Raw genomic sequence first — 27,047 nt, forward strand, 5'->3', positions numbered from 1 at the left:
TTTATCAAATTCTCTTTATGTTTATTGACTGTCACATGACTGGTGAACAATTTTAACGGTAAGACTTCTGGTAACGTGCACGAGCACCAGGTCCTCCAAATTTCTTGGATTCACAACGGCGAGGATCTGCAACCAGCAGAGTCCTGTCGTACTGGATTAGAATATCCTTGATCTCTTTTTTGGAAGCTTCATCAACATCTGTGTAGGAAAAAAAAAAGTTTTGAACGTTTCTCGAAGGAACTCATTTATGCTAGCATTTTCACACTTGTCAGAAGGCAAACATTTTCACTTAATGCTAACATAACGATCTGAACAATGAACTTACATTTTTGATAATAAGCCACCAATGCTTTGGAAATAGCTTGACGGATAGCTGTTAAAAAAAAAAATGGATTACTAAGGATCGCAAATGTATTCAAAACTTAAACACAAAGTGCCAATTCTCTCAGAAACTTGCTGTCTTGTTCTGTGCCAAAGCATCCTTTCCCCCCTTAAGTCCCCTCCCATCTAAATACACATGACCTTTATTTTGGCAAATCTGAAGAACTCTGTGCCAAGAGGCCACCCACGATTCATCTTCTGACTTGACAACTGCCAGCTAGACAAAACATGGTACAAGTGCTATCTTCATCACCTTCCTTAGAATATGAATCTTGTTTATCTTCTACCAAGTAGTTAATTTTCAAAATCCTTAGGAATAGTTCCCTAAAATGTCTCTAATTTTCAACACAAATAAAAATGCTCACAGAGTTCAAAGACTAAGGCAACAGAATGCGCAATAGGATGGCATGACTTGTTTTAGCACACCTCCATAAAACAATCCCATAATAATAATCAGAACTGAAACAAGTGTTATGGGAGCAGCTGTAAACATTTGGTTTGGAACTACGTTTTTTATTAGAAAATGAATTTTCTGAAAAATGAGTGCAATCAACTTCAGACATTATCAATACGCTCTGCAAGAGAGGCTCTTGCAGATGCTTACAGGTGCTCTCATCCAGAGCATGTCTGCAGGTCAAATGAAAGACAGACACTTCTAGACAACCTGGAAATTTACAATTAAATTCTTAATTTCTAATGCAAAGTTCTCTTTTCTCTCTCCCAAAAATCTTCGTATTGAGACACACTTCAACTGTCACACCATAAGGTGTAAAGATCAGTTCCTTTGAATTTCACAAATGAATTTTATTCAACTTGCTCCAGATGCTGCAATTATGTAGGTAAAATATATTGAAGAAAACAGTGTTTGAGTAGTGAAGAAGAAGCCGAACATTGAAATGTACAAGCTGCTATTCTAAACTCAAGCCTCTCACACGCACAGTTTCACCTGTTCTAGCCCACAGTGAAGGCTCAACTCCAAATCCTACCGTAGATTTGTGCTACATGGCCACCACCTTTCACACGGACTCTGATGTCAACACCAGCAAATCTCTCCTTCCCCAGCAGCAGGACAGGTTCAAGCAGCTAGGAAACAAACCAGATTACCAAATTTCATTTGCTATCAGAGCCAGCACAAATCTGTAGATTTACACACATGAAGTTGCTAAACTTTTTGAAAAACACAAGACTGGATTTTGCAAGCACATATACAGATCAACTTTATCTCTTAAAGGGTTCTCTGACACCTACTAGTAATACTGTAAAACAAACGTACTACTGTTTTTTTTAGGTTTCAAAACACTGAACAGCACAATTTATGAACATGGAAATTAACAGAAACCAAGTAGTTTAGGCAAAAATCAGAAAAACAGATGAAGATTATTAAATTTTAACACTCTCAGTTAAGCATGAAAAGTACCCCTCTGCCAACAATACCATTATGGAAGGACACTCTACTCAGTTTTCAAAAGTAATTCTACACACAGCAAAAGATTTAGCAGTATCAGTAAGGCAAGCAACTCTTCACCATGCTCAACTGATTAAATATATAAAGATATTTTAACGTCCAAGGGTGAAGTAGGCTGAGCAGATGCTTACTTTATACTGCAAAGTCCTAGGCTCAATCATTTCCAGAGGTCTTCCGTTCACTTTGATGAGGCCATTCCCTCTTTTGCAATGGGCGACAGCAGTTGCTGTTTTCTAAAAACGCAAACGTGTGTTAGTACCGAACTTCATTTCTCAGACCAGCAGCATAAAGTGTAATTTTCATAAACAACCCACAGATATTATTCTCATATTGCATGTTAACACTTCTCAGTAAATGAAGCAGCACCGCTTCTGACATTTCCAGGCATCCGCTTGGAAGCCTACAAAACTATCTTAACAAGACTGTATTAACACTGAAGTTGGGAAAGCTATCCCATCCATTCAATTCAGCCCTCCAAACCCAGCAGTGCAATAGTTCGTTCCCCTGTTTAATATGGCCATCGGACACCACCGATAGCGATCCAGGCCATGCTGGAGGTAACCAGGCTCCCGAAAAAGCTTCGATGCAATGTATCCCTCCTTTACAGCTCGTCTCTCCGGACGGCCCCACTCCATCAGGCCCAACTCCCGCCACACAGCGCGACACGTGGGCGGTCCAGCAGGCCCAGCCAGCGCGGTCCGACTCGCCTCGCACGGCCGCTCCCCGCAGCGCTATGGGAAGCGGCAGGCACCGCCGCAGCCAAGCGGAAGCAGAGAGCCGCCATCGCAATGTGCCGCGGCCTCGGCCAGAGAGCGAGGAGGGTGCGAGCAGCCGCCACCCGTGCTCTCACCTTCCGCCCGAAGACCTGGACGCTTTGCAGGGGACCCTTGGCCGGCATGACTGCTCCTGCAAGAGAGAGGAAGACAGAGGTTAGCGCAGCCAGGAGCGGGGCCGCATACGGGCCGCGCAGCCCGCCGGCACTCACCCTATTCCGGCGGCGGCACCACGAAAAGACCGAACGGGGTTTCCCAGCCTGTGTTCAGGGGCGGGCCAGCCGTAAAGCGCACCTCGTCTTCCGGGAGCGCGGCACCTCATCCGGCCGTGCTTTACGACAGCGCTTTGCGGTAGCCATCCATGGGCGGGCTTACTCGCCCTTTCCGGCCGAGCGCCGGACCTCGGCTTGGGGTTGCGGCATCAGTCCTCTCGTATCTTTTCGTTTTGCTCTGTTATTCTTTTTTGAGTCTTCTTTTCTCTCGCGTGCGTTTCTTCCGGAGTCGTGATTGGCGCCGTAGTGTTGGATGAGCTCTTTGTTATGTAGCTCATTCACAAGCAGAACCCAACCGGTTTGCACAGCAAACAAAATCATGCCTTTCCTTAAGGGCTGTTGGTGGGGTTTGCAGACACTGAAGGAGCCTCCTTCGTGTTCAGCAGTACGACGTCAGCTTTCTTTCACATGCCTGGTAACACTCCGAGAGAAGGAAACGTTAACGTTTGTATTCTGTTCTGACAGTAATATTCAGGCAATTCTGTATACCCGTGTAAATAGCCAACAACCATTGTACTTAAGATTAAGGAGATGTGGTTAAATTCCGGGATCCAGGTGCCCAGAACACTGCTAGCTTGACATTTTATCTTTGTGTTCCATATTCAGCGTGTCATCAAAGATGGATTTTATGTCATTTTCAGGCTGTAATATTTTACTTTTAGGGCTTGGTATTCACTATGCAAAATTCTCCAGAAGTACAAAAGTAGAGGCCATCAATTAGGCAAGGTCATGATTCTTGGAGATTTTAAACAATAGAGATTTAGATTACTATGATTAATGTGAAAGTTGACTGCTCAAGTGAAACAATCAGTTCTTCTGTCTTTGGACAGAATTTTAAATACTGAACATTAGTCATCAGTCATGTGAGGATTTAAACAAGCACTTAGCTTTGTGCAATTTGAGTGATTAGTTCTATGCAAGTGAGAAGTACTGTGCAGAGCATGTAAGATTTAGCACATCTCAAACCCCTGATTGTGCAAAACCTCAACACATGACCCGAGAAGTGTTTGCTTTTTTTTTTTTTTTCAAAGCTGTTTTCTAAGAGATGGTGTTTGTGCAGTCACACATGGCTATCATCCACTCTTTCCCCATTATCAGGGGGAGGGTAATGGTAGCCAGAGTATTGGCTAATTTCTGGTAGTTATCACAGGAGAATGGAAATTTGAAAAACAATTCCATTTGCACATATTTGGTGAAAATAGGTGACTCTGGGTTAGAAATATTTTGCTTGCATAATGAAAGCAGATGCAGGGGCTGAGGTATTAGGAATCACAAAACCTACATTCAGATGAAAAATAAAACATAGTTCCTACTTAACCCATCAAGAGTTCAGCCAACACTTACGACTGACCCAAAGGTGAGCCACTAGCAAATGAGCTTTGTTTGGTGTTCGGAATGCTTTGAAAGGAAGAGAGAACAAATCTAAATCAGTTCCTTTTGTTGGTGTTATCTCAGGACTGCTAATGAAGAACCATGTATTAATACCAAATGCACTGTTAGTCAAATGGCTGCTTATATAATGCTTACTTTTTGTAAGCATTCTTTCTTAGGTCTTGAATAATTTATCATCGTTTGGATATTAGTCTGCTGTACATTCTACTCAGAACTAAAAAAAAAAACACTGGAAGATATTTGTAAACCTTGTAATATAGATACAGATATATAACTTTCTGTTAGAAAAATAATGAGTTAACCAGCATATATTGATAGCATAGCCTAGGGAGGAGGAAAAAAAAAGAAAAAAAAAAAAGTTAAATACTCTGTGCTGCTTGTTTCCTTTGCTTTCTGGCATAATAATAGAACCACAAGGCATTTAGCAAGTAGTTACTGTAGAAATTAGATTGTACTGTGGGAAGTGAGAATTAGATAATAAACATCACTACACAAAAGTAGCGAGAAGAAAAGAGTAGAGTGGGGAAAAGAAATCAGGCAAGATACTATACTTGTGAGGAAAATCCAAATGCTACAATATCCCTACTAAGCACAGAACAATTCAAACTAGTAATGTATCTAACTTCAAAAAAACAATAATATAGTAAGAACCTTCAAGTACCATCTACTGACTCATTTTCTGTTCCTTTACACTTCTGAAATAACTGCACCTTTGGAATGTAAGGCACTTGTTTGGCAGCCTCTTTTACCTGACTTTGCACAGGTGTGAAAAGGTACACAGCATGCAAAAGTTAATAATCAGAACCACAGAAATTAAAGTGTATTTGCTGATAAGCTACTTTTACCAGAAAGTGCATTTCAAGAGACAGTCAGAAGGCCTGAACTCATCTTGCCAAGGCATTTTTATTGTTTCCTAATGGGAGAAAAATATTTCAATTTGGCTACAGTCTAAGTCCTTGATTTCACAGTGATTCTGTGTTATACTAACAGATGATATCTTGTGTATTTTTATACCAACCAGTATCCTTCTGCTATTAAATCTCTTACATGGAAGTTTAGTGAGGCTTTAAGGAACTGAAAATCCCTTGATGGCTGACCTCTACTACTGCTGCCTTTGTCTCACTGTAGGCTGTAGCATAAGATGTTCTTGAGACCTGCTGTTGTCCCACGGCCCTCACGCTCTTCTTCAGTACCTGCAGGATACAGCACGGTAGGGGAATACATCTTGTCTCCAGTTTGTTTCCTTGCCTGTTTCCTTCACACAGGTTGATTAATGTGGCTCCATTGGGAAGAGAAAAGGAAGACTGGCAAGAAGTGGGAAAAGGTGGAGCCAGCAGAGCCAGTGAGCTGGCCTGACCAGAGAGCAGCATCACATCTGTTTGTTAGCAGGGCTTGTAGAAAACTGCAGTGTGCATTCTGGGTGTCAATCCACTGACCAATCTACTGATGCCATGAGGATGAGTAGTGCAGCTCAAAGACTTCAAATTCACACAGATTAGTTACTTGCATGTCAATGGAGATTTTGTTTGTTTTCCTTGTGCAGGAATCAAATCCACTGAAAATTTTAGCATTTTGCATTTTTAATGACATTTTATGTAGTTTCAAGTATCAAGTGAACTGGACTTCAACGTGAAATCATGATATTCTTTCTCCACTTGGACCTTGTCATCTTCTAAGTCAAATTCACATGTAAGTTCAAAAGGTAAACGTTCCAGGAGAGCATTATTTTAGCTTCTAGTTAACACAGAAGTCTGTAGCTACCAAGAATGTAAGTCAGCAAAGAGTTAAGGTCAAGATGCTAACAAGTCCAGCTGTGCTGTGACTCTAAGTTTTCTCCTATCTAAAGAAAAGACAACGTTCCTGAAAAATGATGTGGGAATTAGTATGATTATCTTCCTGTGTAGTATCTGAAATGTTAATAGAAAGGTGAGAGCTATAACACAATAAGATCAGTTTTATCTAATGTATGCTACCATGTATAATAGAATTGTAAAAATAAGGGTTTAAGGGAAATACAAAAAAAATTCTTCTACATAGCCCATAATCATATTAAAAATCCATGACTTCTATGCAAATGTCCCATTTTGCAGTTGAATTGTATATTGTAGAATTATTTTTAGCAGAATGGGTAATTTTAACTAGGGGAAAGATTTGGTCATGCTTGATAAGTACTGAAATAAACAAAGCATATTCCCTGCAGTTTTTAGTTCAGACAGCAAAATCATTACTGTAAGCTTCAGAAGGCTTTTGTCTTGTGCAGTTTTATGCATTGTGAAGATCAGTGGGATCCTTCACTGACAAGTATGAAATATATCAGGAAAGAAGGTAACTAAAAGGTCTGGAGTAGCAGAATACAGTTCTCATATTATATTTTGCAACTAATGCATGTTTGACTAGCTAATGGATCCCATTATTTCTCATGTGCTTGCTTTTCACAGATCATGTTCATCGTGTTCAGCAGCTGAAGAGTCTTCTAAACTCAATTAGTGCAAGAATGCTGTGACCAATGGAAAAATGTTTGATGCTTGCCAGAAAGCAAACCTCCCCAGCTCTTGAAAGGAACGTTCTGAAAACAAGTAAGCATCACACAAGATTTTCATATTAATCAATATTTTTTTCTTAAAAAATATTTGAATTCTAAAGCAAATTTTGCTTTTGGTTTAATTGTACTTCTCAAAGGAAACTATAACACAAGCTCTGGAACCGTAAGGGTAAGCATTATCCTGTATGATGTGAATACTGACTCCCACTCAAAGATTATAAACATCTCTGGCACATTAAGATTGAAAACACAAGCCTATTTTTAATGTAGAAATTGATAAAGTTGCAAACATATTCACACTGAAACTTACTGCATTTAAATAGTTAGCAGTACAATAGATTACTCATCAGCACTGCTACTTGGAAAAAATCACAATTAATGATTGTCTTGACTTTAGTTTTGAATGAATAAGATTGCATTTTTTGGTACAATTAACAAAAGAAATCTCCAAACAAAGCCTTTCTTGGATCTAAACATATAGACAGTCATTAAGGCTCTTTGTTTTAGCTGTGGTGCTCAGCTTGTTGCTAGAATCTGATAAAATACTGTGGCTTAAATTTACAACGCTCATCCTATTTACAATGGGCTGGGAATGCATACAATCAATGAACAGAGTTTAGCTGAAAAGTGACTGTGTGTTCCCTGCTTATTTTAGACTATGTCCATGAAAGGCTAAAATCTAAAAATCAAGGCCTTACAGTTGGAATAAGACATTATCCATTTTCAAACTCTCTTACAGTATCCAAGATTTTAGTGGAATTTATTGACAGTAAATTAGAATTATTTGAAATTTTTTTGTACATCCACGGAAACTGCTCCCAAGCATGTGTGCGTGAGCTTGTACACTCACATTTTCATATGTCAACAGGAATTAGAGTTATAAGAAGCTGACTGGGAAACAACGCAGGACCCCCAAGCTACACAAATAAGCTAACAAGTGAATAGAATCACATACATGAAACAATTTATTTTTTTTTTAGAACAGAGATGCATCTCCAGGCTTCCTGCTGTATTTTGCTGCCTCTGGAGGCTGCTCCTCGTTTTAGTTCCCTTTTATAGAAACTAAACACAGCAGGGTCCAGTGGGATCCAGCTGCCCTCTCTCAACTTTTCAGCAGAGAGATGAATTGTCCTGGGTCTTAGCTTCCGCAGGATTGTTGGCATCTTTTCTATCTTTCTATGCTGAAGAAATTTGAGGAAGAGTGACTACAGAAAAAGACATCTGTTTTGCACATCTTTAAAATATAGGCTTCTTGCCCCAGATGCTTTACTTATGTTCAGATTACAAAGATAACACTCCATGACCTGTGGATCTACATTTAAGTTTAAATCTCATAGAGAATATGTCTTCTGGGTATATAAAGTGGTGTGATTATTGTTAGTGATTGCATAGACAATTATACACTTGATCTGCTGACACATCAGGGATGGTTTAGAACAGAACGAGGTAGTTTCTGTGAAGTTATATTAATCTCTACTTAGGTCATTTCTATTTCTGATTTCAAATCTGTTTGTTGTTTCAACTGAAACATTTTCCATTGCTTGTGGTAGGGGAGCAGATAAGACAGAAGCGTCACAGCTCGTGAACTGTTTTATACTTACTGATCTATGGAGAATAGATATTTTCTCCAGAAACGGGAGCAGTTGAACTCTGAAGGAGAGTGAACCCTTTTGGCAAGGATTTGTGAGGGCTCTGGGTGGAAAATCCTCTTTTATGAGGCCGGAGCAAGCAGAAGTGTAGTGACTGTTCAGCTTGTCGCATTAGGGGAAAATAATTACGCATTTTATTCACATAGAGCACACTGGTGTGTTGTCTGGACACTGCATGCTGCCAGGAGTTTTGAATGATTTCAAAACCAGCAGAGTCCCAGCCTGGTGGACAACTGACAGAGTGATGGTTACCTGCTATCAGCTGTAGCTATTGAGCCGAGACAGTTCAGTTCTTGATGTCTTATCACGTGTTAATACCTAATGCATTTTAAGTCATCTCTCCAACCAATGTTAATGTCTTGTTCAGGGAAGGCAGTAAAGGAGTCTCAGGATCTGGTATCTCCAAGTGTCTCTTTTCTATTTCTTTCCTGCTCCCAAGGGAATCCAGCCTGTAATATCTACCCACTTGTAGAACTACAGGCAATTCACAGAAACACAAACACATGCAGTATTACAACACACGTATTAAAATGACATTTTTTTTACAAGATCAAAAACAAATAGAAAAAATAAAAGTGCTGTGGGAAAGCATTTACCAAATAAAAATGTCTTTGGAGGCCTGATTGCATGTGGGTCTGTGAATAACACTCAGGAGACTATAAACTTTAGACAAACCAGATGGTTAGACAGCAATCCAGATGGTTTTATTTATGCAGACAAAGTTCACATTTAGGGAGGGGCTTTGTTCCTCTGGAGAAGGTTTCACACACAAAGTAGAATTATATATATGGTGTATGGTAATAGACTGGAACATTCATAAAAATTTAAGTCTCAATGAGTAGTCTGTTGTCCTTTCAATACAGATATCATCATAATTACATAGCTGGTGTGCTCGTTGGCTGCTCTTGTACATGATGTTGCTTCTTTTTCCTGCATTAGTATCCAAGGGTTTTAGTGAGGATTATGAGCAGTTTATTTGTTATGTGTTATAAAGTTGTTTTCGAAGATACAGTCCTTGTTTAGAAGAGTTGAGAATCTAAGGACAATGAAAACACAGCAGTTGAGGAAAGTAGAAGGGAATTAAGTGGATATCACTGAAAGAATCTGATGAGTATCAGCTAGGAAATCTCTCTCCTTTTTGGTATCAGAGAAAGAGATAGAAAAACAGCCTTGCCACTTTTACCAAAGTGACCTTCTAATCCTTTAGCTTTAAGCCCCGACAGTACATTTATCTTAACCATAAAGTCTGTGCATACCTACTTTTCATTCTCTTCTATGCGCATAAAACGGTGACTTTATACAGCACGTGCCATTCTCTGATGAAATGGCAAACAATAGTTAGCTTCCAGATTATTTCAACACAAAGTGAAGAAATTGGCTTAAAAATATGGTGTTAGCTCTACTTCTCAGGCAGTAGCCTCCCATAACACAGAAATCTGGTGATCCGTAATATCTTACCAAACTCTTTTTTGAATGTCCAGTCTATCTATTATATCTAATTTCACTGGAGTTTTTGGACCACTTTTTTCTTCTTTTTCTGTCTGCTTATGTTACCTGTTGCTTCTTACTGATGTTTGGAAAAAGCATTTCTGGGAGGCGTATTTCCACAGTCACATGTTGGTGAGGCATGCGGTGACATGTATTGTGATCAGCAGATTAAGAAGCAAGAAATTGCTTTGGTGATTTCCTTAACGTAGTTGAAAAAATAACAGATGCCAGAGCTTTTGTTATCCATTCCATATGACCTAAATTGTCTTTATAGCTCTTCAACAGAGATGTGCTCTCTTTTCCTATTAAACATATTCTGTCCAATTTTAATTTTGCTGAAATTTCATTTTATCCATATTCTTGTTCAACTATTGACATTATAAAAGTGTTCTTTAAGGGTTATAACTTCTCAGTAGTGTTGTGGAGATTCAGAAAATAAGAGCAGGTTTCTTTATTACTAGTAGCAAAAGCATCAAGCTCATATAAACATTACAAAGACTACCTCATATTTTTATTGGAATGCATTATCTTTCCAAAATACATATCATAGGAATGATAGCATCAGCATTGTGTTTGTAAGTCACAGCAGAAAGAAAATTTATTTTGATGATACCAAGCTGGGAGGTGCTGTTGAGTCTCTGAAAAAAAAAATAGACTGTGAAAGTGGACCAAGATCCATCAGCAGGTGTATGAAGCACTTAGCAACAACGATACAGAGCAACTAGCAATAATTCTCTCGCATCCTAATCGTCACTGCACGTGGTCTTACACAGTATAAGGTGCTGCTGATGCAATTTTGTGAAGTCTTGTCAAATACAGTTTGGAGAATATTTTAAGTATTAAAATAAAACTGTGCTGATTTCATGTAGGATATAAATCAATAGTTGCAAAATAAACCTCAGGTGTCAAAAATGTTTATAACGTTTATGGCATTTAGATGCCTCTTAATTAGAGCAATAGTCCTGCCTGTAAGTCCACGGGCTGGTCGAAAAATAATGCCTTCTGTTGGATTATGTTAGCCCACAACAACAGAGGCAGATGTTGGTGGTACAGCAGTAGAAGTTGAACTTTCCCTCCAATATTCCATTCCAATTTTTTGCTGTGTGAGAGATGGCAGCAGAGGGGCAGTCCGACAAAATGACATCTGACATGGAAAGTCATGGGAAGCAAAGTTGTGGCATTGAATTCCTCTGCATGGAAAAAAAAAATGTCACCCATTGACATTCATCTACTCTTGCTGAATGTTTTTGGAGACCAAACAGTGGATGAGAGCACAGTAGGTGGCGTGTTTCAACAGGGTGACAGCAACATGATGGACAAGCCATGTTCCGGATGGCCATGCAGATTTTTATAAGCACAGCATATTCATTGCTGCTTTTATTCACTGCTGACAAAAATATATAGCTAATGGTAACTATGTTAAAAAATAGAGTTTTGTAGCTGAGAAGGTGCACTGTCAACTGGTGTTTTTGTGCTCTTTGTATCTGTTGCAGTTTGCATGGAAATAAATAGGAGGCATTGCTTTTGGAGCAACCTATGTAAATTAGGAGGCTGAGAACCATCTGCAGCATTACATAGATTTGTAGTCTACATCTAATTGAAAGTTAATTAGTTTAGACTTTTTAAGGTATCTGTATCTTTTGAAAATAGAACTTCTGTTCATGATCACTGGAAACTTGTTTATTTTATATCCAGTGTACTCTCTGTATCAAATAGAGTAGCCCTCTCACATCTACCAAAGCCATTACTTGATAGGAGCTGAAAGCAAATAGAACAAATATCTCACAGGCAGACTAGGATTGGGCCTTGGGACAAATGCTGTAGAATCTTATGGAGTGAAAGAATATATTCCACTGGACTTAAAGAAATTCTGAACTATTACTCTAATATAAATGCTTTGTGTGTGTGTGTGGTGTTTTTGTTTTGTTTTGTTTTTAAGAATGGATTAAAAGCTCTTCAAGTCTGCTTATTGTACATTCTGGGTTCAGTTGCTAGTTGTTTATTTTAAGAGTTTATTTTGACAAATAATTCCCATATAATCTCTACCATGTCATTCCATTCCATGATCAGTGACATTTTAACTTCCAGGCTTGTTTCAAAATCCTGTTGAAGCAGGCAGATAGATAAGCCATCAACATAATTTTTCACAATCTTCCATGATCCCAAGATCAGCTCAGTAAAAATTATGTGAGTTTTTTTTTTTGCACATCGTATGGAACTGATATCAGTATTTTTTATCCAAAGACAACAACTTTCAAATCTGTTGGAGATTTATTTTAATGTATTTTTTTGTTCAAATCTTTTTAATTAAGAATAGTAGAATGCTTGAGATTTTTCATATTAAATAAAACATAATTCTTAGAGTTCACATTTAATGAATTTAAGCATGCTTAATAATATTAAAATGTGGTGTATTGGTTAATCTTCTAAGGAGAGTTTTGCAGTTAGTTGTATCTCAAGTGAGCTGGACAGGATGCTTGCCTTTGAACAGAAAAAAAAATTTTGAACTACCGTTTGTGAAAAGGGGGGGAAAAAATGGCCATATTCTCTGCTTGTGTACATGTGTGAGTTTCCTTAAGGCTGTTATGAATTCAGTCCAGTGAATTCAAAGATTTAAACTAACCAACAGTTCTCACTGACCATGCATGCAACCCTTGCCTTCACCGTCAGAAGCTGCTCAGTCCCTGTCAGTCTTCCTGATTTAATTCAGTGCCTTTACTGATTCCTTGCGAAATGTGGCCATTTGGAAACCCTAGCAACTGAAGTCTTACTTTCTATAAAGCAATGTTAAGTGTTTGTGATGTACACTGTATATGAAGACTCTGCTTTCCTAGTTTAAGTTGCTAACCTCTGCTTCTTTGGATTCCAAAGTAAGTGTTTAGTAAGTAGTGAAGTGACAGCTGTTCAATAGGTAGCTCTGATCTAAACAGTGTAGCTCTGCTCTAAACATTATAACTCTCCAAAGAATATATTTAGTTCTTCTTTCCCAAACATCAAAAAGAAGCAACTGCTTAGCACTCTGTTCTGAAAAGAAGAGAGGACAAAAGGCACTTTCTTTCTGTTACTCCTGCATTAACTCTCCAGAGAAAAGACTGGATGGAGGATTTGGTTCAGACAGACAGCTCAGATCTTTTGCAGTGCTGGCTTGTATCACTCAAACTAGATGACAAAGACCAGCTGACGGTTGCACATGTGACTGTTGCATAACTTTGAAGTGATCATCCCTCCAGACCTTTCTGATTTATGCTAGATTTGAAATCAGCTCACTTGAAGTAGATGTCTCCATATTCTTTAGCAGACCTATTCAGCACTTCCCACTCTCAAGCTTTAAAATGAACTATTTTGGATTCCCTTTAAGCTCATTTTAAATTCTAATAGAACTAGAGATAGCTTCCAGCTAGTTATTATGCCATGTCTGTGGAAAGTACAGTCTAACAGATTGAAGTGAAGCTGCAGATATCCTGAAGACTGGGGAAATTATATTCCAAGTCTCACCTTTGCAACTCCTGTCATCTTCTTGAGCTCCTATGGAAGTGCTTATTACTGAAGTGCTTACCTAACATAACATAACTGAAAAGCACAGCAGGATGTCTTTTTCATCCTATGATCTACTCACCTCTCCCACACCACATATGGATGTCTTCCATCTCTCCTCTTCCTGCAATTCCTTCTGCTAGTTTTCTTCTCATTCTTTTTACCTTTGTCTCTTTGCCAGAGCGTTGTGAGAAATCTGGAGAAGCCTCAGCACTGATCTAAATATGTGTGGGTGGGAGGGGATGAGGAAGGAGAAACTGGGAAGGTGTGTAGCTGTGTGTAGCTGTGAGTGCCTTTGTGCCATGTGGGATCAGCATTACTACCAGCTGCAATTGGACTGATGTTCCCTCAGGTTTCCCATCACCAAATAATAATAATATTAACCAATGAGTAATGAAGCATCTTTCTTGAAATCAGGAAGGCACATTTACTGAGGTGTCTTTAGATATCTGTGATGTTTATTTCTAGCCAAATTGTCTCTGTAGGCCTCTAGCATCGTAGGGTTGGTTGTACTCCCCACTTTGTGTACACACATCAGACATCACCTCTCCAACCAGGAGGCTTGGAAAGAAATTCCACCAGGGATTTCGTGCAGCAGCAGACCCACTGGATGCCCTCCAGGGGTAGGTGCAGAGCTGTGAGAGGAGGGACCTAGTGAAGGACAGTGAGGCAGCAACAGGCAGGGCTGTGGACTGAGGTTGTCTGAGCCATAATCTATTGGGGCCTACATTGAACTCCATTGCCCCTTAAAGTTCAGTCTCCATTTGAAAATTGTCTTTACTGCTTATATAGTGGGTTTTTTCCCATCTTTTCTCGTGACTCATTCCTAAAAGGCTGTTTCTCCTGGCTCAGCAGCCACCACCACTCTGTGCTTCTCGCTCCCCATCCCATGGTCGTGACAGCCTTGTGCCTGACACCTATTGTTCCCTCCCAGCCATGCTACAACCACAGCAAGGAGGGACTGGGGACCTTCATTTTCAGCTCATCCCACAATGCTCAATTCCACTTCCACTGCAGGATAAACACTTCTCTCTAGGTTGTTTTACCGCAAGTATGTTTTCCCAACAAATATAACATATGGGATGGATTCTCTGGTTTATTCAATCTGCTATGTGGCACTGCAGCAATGCAAAGCAACTATAAACCTTGCTAAATTGGGCAGTTAAACTTTATGACTACTCTGCATCGGAGAAGCAGTAAAAGGCAGCCAGAAAATCCCACCCAACTGAAAAAGCGACCTATGCACAAACACCTCCTCAGAACAGCTTGGGGCAGCACAAGCCCCGCGGTGGGCCCAGCAGGGCCGCATGGCCGACAGGGCTCAGGAGGGCTGCCATGCACGCGGCAGGAGGTTCACCTCTGCAGGAATGCCAGCATAACCCCTTCATCTTTAAAATGCACTTTCTCTCTTCTCATGACTGTTTGTTAGAACTACTTGGAGCCTGTTGCGGTCACAAGCATTGTTTGTTTAATCAATGAAAAAAAGAGAGAGAATCTGAGAGCGCAGGCTGCCCTGTGGGACGTGCAGGTCCTGGCGTGTGCTGCAAGCCTGCTCCTGGCCCCACAGGCTGTCCTGGGCTGAATTGGGAAAGCTGAAGCCTAGGTGTGGAGCTTGCTCTGTGAGCCCACTGTGGCAACTTTTCTTTAGCTGTCTGCTGATGTTTGACTGAGACACAGCTTCCACAGGGGAGCTGTTAAACAGGCCGGGAGGGCATCCAGTGGGTCTGCTGCTGCACGAAGGCAGCTATTTGGTAATTCCTGAAGAAAAGAGATCTTGTTAGAGAGAGACGGGCTGAATTAGCCATGTGAAATTATGAGGGCTGTAGACAAGCTACAGAGAGACTCATCTTTGAAGTTATTGTTCATATCCTTGTCAGAGACACTCAGTCCTTTTAGTTCTGAAGTAGAAAGATTTTAAGATTATACAACTAAAGCACCTACATAAAAACTGTTGTTCTTTTCTCTCACTTTACTCGCTCAAGAATATATGTATTTGTTGTGCTACGGTGAACTTGTTTTGCAGTTGCTCTTTGTAGTGTCAGTAGCTGGGAAATGTGCCTTTTAGATTTTGTGGCTGCTTAGTAACCACATCTTCTTGCTATCCAAATAGACTTGCTCTGTCAGGGCTGTGAGATGGGGAGAGATAAACATACAGAACAGTTGTAGCTTCCTGCCACCAACCCATGCAGTGAGCAGGAAGGCAGTAGCAGATGAACTGCTTCTACAGCGGCAGTGGGAAGCTGTGGCCTCACAGCCATAGGGTAACTAACAACACAAACGGCTGTCCCAAGAGCAGGTTGAGCAATGTTCTTGGTGTTTGGAAGCAACCATCACTGGCAGGAAAGCATTTTGTATAAATGCATATAGTGTACAAGTATTAGTTTTGAGATAAGGCAGTTGGATAATGTATGTGCAAAACTTAGTGTTGTGGTAGCCAAATTTAGAATGATGCAACACTGCCATTTGGTGGTTATTGCATCAATGTTGCCTCTGTCAGATGTTGAGTTTTCAGTTGAAGATACAGTTCCATTCAGTTTTGGAAGTTCTGGTTAGATAAATGAAAACTGGCTGATGGGAGAGAAAATAAGAGAAAATTTTTTTTAAAAGTTGATAGAAAAGCACCAGCAGTGCAGAAGAGGCAGGATCACAACCATAAACAGTTCATGAGCAAACCAACCTTTCCTTGCCCTTCAGCGAGGTGTGGAGCACGTAGTATTCTCAGCAGGAGCTTCAGGGCTTTTTTTTTGTAGGAAAGCTACAGGCTTTCATACAAAGCAGGGCTTTGTAACAGGAGCTTCATCAGAGACACTTTTGCAGAGGGAGGGAAATAGCATCATGTTAGTTGTTTTTTTTTTAATGTTTGGTAAGATTACATGTGTTGCAATTAGCTGGTGCCAACAGTAGCTACTCACAATTTTGCTTTGCGTTAAAAGAAAGCTATACATTGTTGTGGGTGGCAGAATATTTCTGGGAGGTACAGCCTCGTTGTGGACTGTGTTTGCATCACTTCCTGAAATGGAGATTGAGATAGATTTGTATTTTTATTCTACTTTTCTTTTGAACAACATTATACTCATGCAATTTGCAGAGCTTGGTTTTTAGGAGAAGACCATAAATACTCAAACCAAAGTGCACTATGTTTTAACCTAAGTACTTAATGATTTTTTCTTTTTTTTTGGCATCTCAGAGTGGAAACTCTGCTAAAACACAGAATAAAGAGGATATGGCTTAACTGAGTTAAAATGGTATTTCTTGTGATATTTATCATCATTTAATTCAGTCCTCAGCTTCTGCTTTTTCAATGTGCTACAGATTTATGAGTTGACAGTGTATAACTGAAAAGAGCCAAGAGCTGGTCAGGATGTGACAGGAAAGTGTAGGAGGTAGCTGGGAATTTAAGTTTTTTGTGTGCTTTGTTGTTGTTGTTGTTCTTTTCCATGGGAAAAAAAAGGTACCTCTTTTCTGTCCCTTGTGTATGGGAGAGATGTGAAAAAAGGGAGTGCTGGAGATTTCCTGCATCATACTTGAACAAACCCATGACAGCAACGGTCAACATCCTACCTACCCTTTAGCCTACTACTTTCCATGGAGTATTTTTGCTGAAATAATTAACAGAAATGAATTTAATTCTGATACATTTCATGGATAGGTTCAATCTGTACCAGGACTGAAGGGGAATGCAACTCTGGAAAACAGTGTTCAGCTTGCCTGGAGTTTCTGCATTATATTACTTAAGCAAAACCCATTTGTTCTGTTGAATAAATCTAGATTATCTTTCTACTAGTAATGAGCACAAGGGAACAAGTTTAGCTTTGAGGACAAGAATATATTTTTTCATGCACTAAGCTGCCGGTGATCAGCAATGAAGGATATGAGATGGCAGTCAAAGGGAGACATATGGTACGTCACTCAAATATGATTGCTTGTCAGCTGAGCTGCGTGAGCATCCTTACTGTAATGAAAATATAAATGTATCGTTTACATTCTTTTATTCTAATTATTTTCAAGTCATATATACCTAATGAAGCATCTCAGTGATTGCTCAAGGCAAAAGAAAAATGTTGGAAAATAAGGCCCATGAACTGACACGTTTGTTCCTTTTCTCACCTATCCAGTAAGCATCTTGCAGTTAACTCATTTTCCAGTGTAAACTGCTCATGAATTATCCTATTTAACAGCGAGCTTTGGATCACCACTCTCTGGATTCATCTCACTTTTTTGAAACTCATTTGTATTTTTAAGTACAAATTCTACAGCTCACTACTTTGCATTAAGTAAAAAGAAAAAAAAAAATCCAATTTATCTACCAATTTCATTGTAAAAAATAATGAATTGTAATTCTATTCTTGATAACAGTCACATTTTTGCAGATGCCCAGCTTGTCTTCTACATGTGTATCTTTCCCAAGGTGAAAATTTTCATCCATACAGCATTTTCAAGCGGGAGCTGATCATATGTATTGCTCACCTCTAAGATGTTTCTCCTACTGCCTGCCAAAACTGATCACAAAATTCGGATGTGGATCACAGTGGCAGAGTCGTCTTGTGGCTGTTATTATTACTATTATTATTATTATTATTGTTGTTGTCATTATTATTATTTGTCTTCAACCATTGCTGACTGTTGCTATCATTGCTGACATTTTGGGGTGAATTCTAGAATTTTGTATTTTTTAGATTACATATACATACATTTCACCATGCCCTGAAGCAGAAATCTATATTCCCAACATGATCTATATTGTTCTCTGGTGCCTAGGTCCCTACTCTTACAATGTCTTCTCAGAAATAAGTGTGTATGCAAAGAGAACGGCTAGTGATCTTCAGCTTAGTGAAGACTAGATCATCAGAGATCTTTTGTAGAGCAGAAAATTAGTTTGCATTAAAAGTTAACATGTTATAAATACTTCGCCGCTCTGCTCAATAATGTGTAATTTCACTAAGGTTATGAGACATTAGGAAAAAATGACCATTAGATTTCAGCTATGATTAAAATTATAGCCCTAAACTTAATTCCTGTGGTCTTTTCAATCAATCTTGAAGTGTAATATTGAAATCCTTCATCTAACATCATGAAAATGCCAGATTTATAATAAAGCTTGCTGTTTATTTCCTGCTTGATGGTGGTCCTCTTTGATCCCTACTTGCTGACTATAAAAAGAAGCTCTAAAGGAGCAGCATTTGGGAAGGTCAAAGAATGAAGTTTTGAATATTCCTGTTCAAATATGCCAACAAGAAACAGAGTGAAGTTACTGAAGCATTAGCACAAAGATTTGTTAGAAGCAACCAAGTCTTGCTGTGGCCATATAAGGTCTTTGAGCAAAGATGTTATTTTGCTTCTTCAGTATTGATTGTATCTGAAAGATCCTGTTTTCCTTCTTCTCCTGCACATGTCTTCCACAGATCAGATGGCTATCTGTTTACACTGAAAAGGGTTTCTGCCCCTACCTTGGCTCTCTGTCTATCCTGCATAGTAACCACTGCTAAAGAAAAACATACACTTCTTGCTGCTCTGTTAAGTAATTGTTGATGGGATCTGTCTTATTCCAATTAAAATGATAAATCCTGAGGACATGGCAAATTTCCCATGCTTTAATAGAGTCTCACTGCGACAGTTGTGTTCAGTTTGTTGAGCTGGTCAGAGGCTTGTTACTCAATACCTCTCAGTTTAAATGAAAGCTGCTTTTGTCTGTGAGCAGGAGCTGGAATGCTAACACAAGAGGTACCGTGCGATGCAGCGTGCAGCTTCCTTGGCTGGTATGTGATTAGGTGCTGCACTGCTCAGACAAAGGTTTTGTTCTACATTAAATCAAGATCTGTTGAAATAAGCACACCTCTCTCAGACGCTTCATCACTTTCTGATTTCTGAGGAGAATCCCTATCAGCCTGTTATTTCTCCTTTCATAAGAACTCCAGCTGTCTTCAGTGAAGGATGATACAGTTTGTGGGGCATCTCAGGACCATATATTGTCCCGTCTGTGTTCAAAATGGTGCAAGCTCCATTTGCAAAACATTCCATGGAATAAATAAACAAAAATCTGGAAGTACATAATGCCCTCATTGCACAGCAAGAAATGCACACATTTTACATAATATGAAAAATAATTTTTAGTTCTGGTCAGTTTTTTATTTCAAAGATATTATTTTTGTTAAAACTATTGATATATACTTCTGTTTTCATCCAAAAAATGGTTTGGACAAGCATGAGTTTTCACACTGAAATGTCCACAAAGCTTTTGTTTAGAGTTTTGGAGACCCAAGTCCAAGTTTTTATTTTAAGTCTTTTGCTACTACTGAGAAAATAAAGAAAAAAAATTAAAATGGGGCTTTGTCTCCTTTTCTGAATACCTTTTTAAAGTTTTTCTACCTTGTGCACAAAGAGAGGAAAATAAACAAGACATGATATCACTCTACTGCCTTTACTGTTGTTTTCATATTGTAATAGGTCTGGACTATACTTGGAGAGAATTGCATCAATATTTGTGTAATATATTGTTTATAATAAAATGCATTTGTCTGTTAAGCTGTTAATGCAGTATAGATTACTCAGAAAGACGGAGTAATTTGATTGGGTAAATCCAATGCCAAAAAAACTATTAATTGTAGTTTGGAGGGGTAGTTTAGACAGCCTATGTTTTACAAGATCACTGTGTGAGATGACTAGTAATGATTTTATTAAGAACATACTGTGCTTCTTGCAAAGCCAACAAAATAAGACATGGTAGTCATGAACATATTGGTATTACAGATATAAGCAAAAAAACAAAGACCCCTTCCAATTTCAATTATGGAGATTTAATGGAAAAGATTTTATTGTACATACCATTTTGCTCCATTCTGTCAGCTATAATGAAAATTGATCAGTGAATTCAGAAAGTTCTCCATCAGTTTCAATGGGTTGTGGTTGAGATCCTATAGGTTTAAATTATTATGTAGCTTTGAAAAGAGTCAAAGTTAAATAATGTACAACAACTTCTTTAAAAACAATATAAAGGTTTCATATTCCCCACTGATTGCTCAATTGTAATGAAAGCCCCAGGTTTTCTATTTACCTTCATCTTCTAACTACTGAGTCTACTGTGCCAAATGTGACCTGCAGTTTTAAAACGTAAAGATGAGAAATCTGGGGCTCCTATATCTGTGCACAGAAGCCAGAGACGTGAAATTTACTTTCATTTCTGAACGGTTTTACATTTGCACATCTGAAGGACCGGGCTTGTTGCTAGTTAAGCACTTCAGATACTTGGAAGAATAATACAGGAGAATTAACTGTTTGACAGATGTAGAGATCATGATGAGGGCAGCTTTCTGCTTCTGCACTGAGTTCCCTGTTTTGTGAAAAGAGGGACAGTGTTAGGCAATAGGTACTCAAAAAAAGTAGATTTCAGCATTTTGAGAGGATGATAGGTAAACCCACAGGGAAACAACAAGATGGGAGAATGGAGGATGAGCACTGGGAAAGCTCTGTTACCCATCCAGAAGCAGAACGAAGCAGCTAAAAAGATCAGCATGGCAACAGTATTAAAAGTGTAATAATTTTTGGATGAAAGCAGAAAGGCTGGGTCTGTAAGGAGTAACAGGAAGTCCTTTTGTAACAGCACTAAAATTGCAAAAGCTGAGAAAGCTTTTGTCTGCTGCTCCAAGGGGAGGAGATATATAAACAGAAGATGTGAGAGGGCCAAACTGTTTAATGCCTTTTTGTGGCCAAACTCTCCACAAAGGATATCTGCTATCAGATGGCTGGCATTGGTCACGCAAGTGACGCAGGGCCTTGGGTAAGGAAAGCACAAGTGCCTAAGTTTAAGATTCTTGAATCAGCTAGTGAGGAAGCAGCCTGATAAAATTCATCCTGAAGCATGAGATAGAGTAAGCCGAGATCTTCTGTGAGGGATTAACCTCATGTGAATGCCGCTAACGGAAAGTTTGCATCAGTGTTCTACCTGCTTGAGGGTAGGATGAGTGGCTTTCCCCATTTAAACCCTCCCTTAGGAAGTGTCAGGGCATACAGAGCTCCCCCAGCCCTGGCACTGCCCCTCAGCTCAGGGCCCTCTAACAGCCCTGGGGTCTTCAGGCCCTCCACAGACAGGGCCAGGCTCCAGCACTCCACAGCACTGCCCTGCAGGAATACCTAAGCTAAAAAATATGTTGCCATTTTATCCCCTTCCATTTTTAGTAAATATTATCTAAGTAGGGAAGGGAAATAACCATCAGCTCCTGTAACAATGCAGATTAAATCTTTTCCCTTGCCTGACACAAAGTGTGGAAGAGCTATCTAAAATATCTGCATCTGCCACCTGTTCCTAACACATCCTGACCTCCCTGCAAAATCACTTTATTTTTCGAGTGTGTCATTGAAATGAAGGTATTCACTCCAATCCTATCAGTAATACTTGCTCACCCCTTAGAAGCCGCAAGTATTCTGCACCTGGCAGGTTGCATAAGCTGGCCTGATGAAAGAGAAATATGGCTATGAGTCCTTAATGTAGCCCTTTGATCTCTCTTTTTACCAGCAGCCTGTCTCCCTGTAGTTTCCTTTTACAGGGTGATTTGGAGGTCTGTTTTGGGGAGCTTACATTTTATCTCTCGTCGGACATGAAATAACTCCACTGTACTGGAGGGAACATGTTGTTCTGCTGTAACAGGCACAGCTGTGTGGGCAGACGAGGCTATTAACAATAAGACATCCAGATAAAATGAGCAGATACCTGCAAAAAAAAAGAAAAAAGTGCTACCTCATTAGAGACATCCTATCTTGCAACGCAGTTTTTCTGAGATTCCATTTGGCTAATGAAATATGAAACGAAGGACGAACACACAGATGATCTCTTTAAATCATTTTAATTAAAAAGGAAAGCTGGTACCTACTTTTACTGCCTTTCATTTTAATCGAGAAAAAAAAAGTAATTTGTATACCACAAGCAGCCAAAATAGTAGGAAAAAAAAACTGCAGCACAGTTTTATCAGCTTAATCTTTCTATCCTGCGTGTCATTTGGCATTTGTGCTCAGAACTCATATGGACAAAATCTTTAAAAAAATATGCAAAGGGTGTACTGCCAAATTTGGTGGCTGTGTCCCAGTTAAACTCTCTTTCCTCTTTTAGCTTTGTACTTTAAATGAAAGACACCCAAACAAGACTGTCCACCTGCAGAAAGGCTTGTTACAGAGGAGTCTTATAGGTATGAGAACACATAGCAACCTGTGATTTATTATTTTTTGCCATAAAAGAACCAGCTCCTTGTGAAATGTGTCTCTTGTCCAGCAGATATAACTGTAGTGGCAGCAATAGAAGAGTCAGTTCCACCTCAGTCCTGTTTCTGAGTCAAGACAGGAGCCACTCTTGCTTAAAGTTTTATTAATTTGCCCTCAGCAGTTATCAAATACTGACAGGCCTGCTTACTTAGGTAAATCTGAATCACAAGTGAAAAGTGATGTGATAGTCTGCTTGCCTTTGAGGCTGACTCCAGTAGGATGGCTAGAGAACTGTGAGAGAGGGAGAGAAAGATGATGAGACAAAATGGTTGTATTGTATCTTGATTTATTTACTGAGATTAAAAAAGGTGATTCTGCTATGTTATTTGGATGGTGCTCCTGTTATTAGTGAGTGGTTGTTCCAAGACAGATGACAGATTACACTGGTTTTCCTCCTTTGCAGTACCTCTTGCTCTTGTCTTTCACTTTTTAGTTATCACTGTTTTTTTTTAATCATTTCCTTATGTGTCTCCATACAAGTTGCTGTATTTTTTTCTTTGTCTTCTTCCATTTATTTTCTGAGACTTACTATGTATATTGATAGCATCTAGTATCAGAAGTAAGAGGTCCAGAAGTTAAAAGCTGCTTAAGTATAGGCTCTTCATAGAATAAAAAGTTGTGAGCAGTTCTGGTCAGAGATGCACTAGCAGAGTTACATGGGCAGACTTATCTATCTGAAATCAATCTCGATTAAGAAGGCAGTATAGGAGCACAGAGTGCAAAATAGCTTTCGTTTGCAAAATGTTATTGTATAATTCTTCTCTGTTCTGGTTTCAGGCTACTGATGCTCTCCACTCCTTCCCATGGGCATTTGTGTTCCCTCCCATCGCTGTGTTTCTATTTGATTGGCTAGTACAGTTTTGCTCAGAACTGTTGGATTGCTTTGCAGAATAGTCTGGGAAATGTTTAGCCAGAAGGCATATCTTTTCAAGCTCATTGTTTACTCACATTTATAAAATTGCCTATGAAATGTCTACACTCCTGTTAAATTAACTTTTAAAAACTATTCCAAAGCATTCCATAGGTTCAGTGTCAATAATGAAACATTCAAATCCTTACAAAGTTAACTTCTCTCCTTCATGAGAGAGAAGCAATTCCTGAATGTTTCCTTACTCACTGCAGTCAATAACCTTATGTGTTCAAACCAAATTTGTTCACAACTCTAGCATTATAATCTTATTTTTAACACAAATTATATCTTTATGAAAGAAACTACTGAAGAGCAAATTCATGCAAGTCAGCAGAAAAAGATTAAATTGTTTGAAAAGTTATGCAGTGCTTTTGTAATAAGAACTCTGATCAATTTGGATTTGCAGGCCACTGGATATCACTTTTGCTTTACACTTATAGAAAAAAAATTTGAACTCTTAAATAGAGACGTGTTTCTGATGCAGTACCTGTAGTGGATGAAAATGGAAAACTACAGTCCAAAGGCAGAGAAGATTCTGTGAGAGACATTAATCCAAGCTTCTTTCTGTGGGATGTTCAGTGAAGAATGGTTTATACATGATCTCTTTGGTCACAGTAAAGGTGATTATAGCCCCCCATTCAGGCTGAACACATCAGCCTGAAATATAATTTTAAGGTTGCCAGTGATGCAACATGGTGAATTTTTGTATTACTTTGCTATATTTGAATTATATTAATAAAAGACAGTCCTCAGAGCAAGCATGAAAGACACTGTTCACAGTGAATTCTTCAGTAGCAAACATAGCAAAGAAGAACACTAGAAGGTAATTATTACCTAAAAAAAACCCAGATGTCATGAAACTTCTTGCCTGGATATTCATTTCTCTGGCAGGACTTTTGAGTTTATCTCCCAGGAAGAAGTCAAATGTTAAAATTTTGTAGTCAACTATTGAGGTGGAAACAGCCTGGGACAAGGAACCAACTGAAGCATAAGAGAAACTTTTTTCTTTTTTTTAAACTTGCATGAATTATAAAGGTTTGGTGCACAGAAGAGCTAACCACGCAGAACAAAGATCTTTTGTGTGGGGAAACAGCAAGTCTGACCAGCGTGGAGAATTCTCACTTCCAGAGATGGAACATTTCCTTCACCCAGATAGTAGGGCATGTGCCTTCCCACTGACTGCCCTGCTGTCCCTGCTTTGTCCCCTCTGCTCCAGGTGGGATTCAGCAGCAAGGTCAGACTGGACACTGGTTTCAGGGCTGTGCAGCACCTTGAGGGCTCACCAAGGGCTGACCGTGGCCAGGTAAATTGCAGCATCAGTGACAAACCTCAAGTTTTTCCTCAGGCTCCTTCGACAGACAAGGGTTTTCTAACTTAATCCAGGGACTGCTTCAGGTAGTTGAAGCAACCCATCCATGAAAGAACAAACTCAGTAAATCTTTTAACTGAACTTACAGTTCATTTATGTACTTACAAAGTTGTTAAGAAAAATAAAAGAGGTTTTTAGTCTTAGGTATAGTTACATCTAAGCTTAATTTAAAAAAAATTCATTATTCTATGTAACATACTTGAATGTGACTGATTACTCTCACCTATTTTTAATAGTAATATGATTTAGTTTGGTAAATCCAGTAGCAATGTGCTGTTGCAATCGTCAGCTCAAAAACATAACAAAATCATAGAATCATAGAATCATACAAAGGCCTGGCTTGAAAAGGACCACATGATCATCCAGATCCAACCCCCTGCTACTTGCAGGGTCGCCAACCAGCAGACCAGGCTGCCCAGAGCCACATCCAGCCTGGCCTTGAATGCCTCCAGGGATGGGGCATCCACAGCCTCCTTAGGCAACCTGTTCCAGAGCATCACCACCCTGTGTGAAAAACCTTCTCCTAATATCCAATGTAAACCTCCCCTGTCTCAGTTTAAAACCATTCCCCCTTGTCCTATCACTATCCATCCTTGTAAACAGCCATTCTCCCTCCTGTTTATACGCTTCCTTTAAGTACCGGAAGGCTGCAATGAGGTCTCCCTTGAACCTCCTCTCCTCCAAGCTAAACAATCCCAGTTCCCTCAACCTTTCCTCATGGGGTGCTCCAGCCCTCTGATCATCTTAGTGGCCCTCCTACGGACCCCCTCCAAGACCTCCATGTCCTTCCTGTACTGGGGGCCCCAGACCTGGACACAGTACTCCAGGTAGCGCCTCACAAGAGCTGAGTAGAGGGGGACGATCACCTCCCTCTCCCTGCTGGACACCCCTTTTTTAATGCAGCCCAGAACACAGTTGGCCTTCTGGGTTGCAAGCACACACTGCTGGCTTGTGTCCAGTTTCTCATCCACCAGGACCCCCAAATCCTTCTCCACAGCACTGCTCTCAAGGAGTTCTTCCCCCATTTTAAATGATGAATTCATCGTGGTATTAAAGAAAAAAAAAAATATATATATATATATGTTCCCAAAAACACTGAACATATTTTCATGTATGTTTGTGAAATTTACCAAAAAGAATGGTATGATATGGTACTTTAAAAAAAAATAAAATAAAATAAAATAAAAATTGCAAAAACACTGTGCTTAAAAATGGCATAAGGTTTCATAGTACTGGTGTAGGCCTCAGTTGCCATAGGAACAGCTTTGAGGTGCCAAGTATTTTTCTAACATCAGGCCTTTACCATCTATCTTCTGCAAACATCACTCTCAGCTGCAGTCAAGAAAGGAAGGTATGAAGCAAGCAATAATAAGTGGTAGAACTGTAAAGCAGGAACACATAAAACATCTACGCATAGGGTGGACAGAATGACCAGTGAGAACAATTCTTGTTAGTGCAATGACATGAAATAAGAGTACCACAAAGGATCACTGAATAGTTTAATATCGAATGATCAAATATGAGGCATGTTATTTAGTTTTTAAGTTACAGTACTTGACATGAAAGTGGATTGAAACAATGCCCATGAGATAGGACGCAACTGCAGGTTCAGAAAATCCTTTCAAGATCAGTAAACGAAAAACGAAGTGACGCCATTTTTAGTCTTACTCAGTTCCTATGGATACAGAAAACTAAGCTTAAAAACTGAATGACGCATTTAATGAGGCAAATGAATAAACATGTAAATAACAATTTGCTTCTGAATGTTATTCTAACATTCTGTATTATTCTAACTCTATTCTAACTCCCTGTACTGAAGTTTCTTGAGCTGCATGAACTAGTGAAAAGGTAGAACAAACCATTAATTGCTTTGCAGAAAGCAGACTGTGAGATGTACAGCATTAGTCATTTTTTTAAAAAAATTGCTTATATTTAAACTAAAAAGCAAATTAATACATTTAAGAATCAGCTGCTCCGGCTCATTTCAGTTACCCAAATATAGGCATCTTGCTAAACTTCAAAT

At 39.3% G+C, this 27,047-nt stretch overlaps 1 protein-coding gene and 1 long non-coding RNA gene across 9 annotated transcripts in view; one reads left to right on the forward strand and one right to left on the reverse strand.

Moving 5' to 3' along the window:
• On the reverse strand, positions 1-2,897 carry RPS16 (ribosomal protein S16). Its single transcript, XM_052668477.1, has 6 exons — positions 2,832-2,897; positions 2,697-2,752; positions 1,978-2,079; positions 1,368-1,464; positions 326-373; positions 1-198 (listed from the first exon to the last, which is right to left on the reverse strand). Exons 2-6 carry the CDS (start codon positions 2,742-2,744, stop codon positions 53-55), a joined length of 441 nt encoding a protein of 146 aa, XP_052524437.1. The 5' UTR covers positions 2,745-2,752; positions 2,832-2,897; the 3' UTR covers positions 1-52.
• A 59-nt stretch (positions 2,898-2,956) lies between these two features.
• LOC128073489 (uncharacterized) overlaps positions 2,957-27,047 on the forward strand; it is a 32,609-nt gene continuing 8,518 nt past the window's right edge. The window contains exons 1-4 of one of the 8 annotated variants that reach the window (XR_008202741.1): positions 2,957-3,335; positions 5,412-5,972; positions 6,722-6,859; positions 7,806-10,292. This is a non-coding gene — a long non-coding RNA (uncharacterized LOC128073489). Of the gene's footprint in view, positions 5,973-6,721; positions 6,860-7,805; positions 10,293-17,852; positions 18,615-23,522; positions 24,422-27,047 lie in introns of those variants that run through there. The other 7 variants (XR_008202738.1, XR_008202739.1, XR_008202736.1 and 4 more) reach the window with 7 other exon arrangements.

Source organism: Tympanuchus pallidicinctus, unplaced genomic scaffold, assembly GCF_026119805.1.
Source record: "Tympanuchus pallidicinctus isolate F22 unplaced genomic scaffold, pur_lepc_1.0 scaffold8, whole genome shotgun sequence".
Lineage (NCBI taxonomy): Eukaryota > Metazoa > Chordata > Aves > Galliformes > Phasianidae > Tympanuchus > Tympanuchus pallidicinctus.

Excerpts from the sequence above, each read along its gene's own strand:
- RPS16 (XM_052668477.1), bottom strand. The coding sequence starts at position 2,744 with ATGCCGGCCAAGGGTCCCCTGCAAAGCGTCCAGGTCTTCGGGCGGAAG. Across the intron at positions 2,080-2,696 it reads TCCAGGTCTTCGGGCGGAAG|AAAACAGCAACTGCTGTCGC; the intron begins GTGAGAGCACGG and ends TTGCGTTTTTAG. Across the intron at positions 1,465-1,977 it reads CTAGGACTTTGCAGTATAAA|CTGCTTGAACCTGTCCTGCT; the intron begins GTAAGCATCTGC and ends TTTGTTTCCTAG.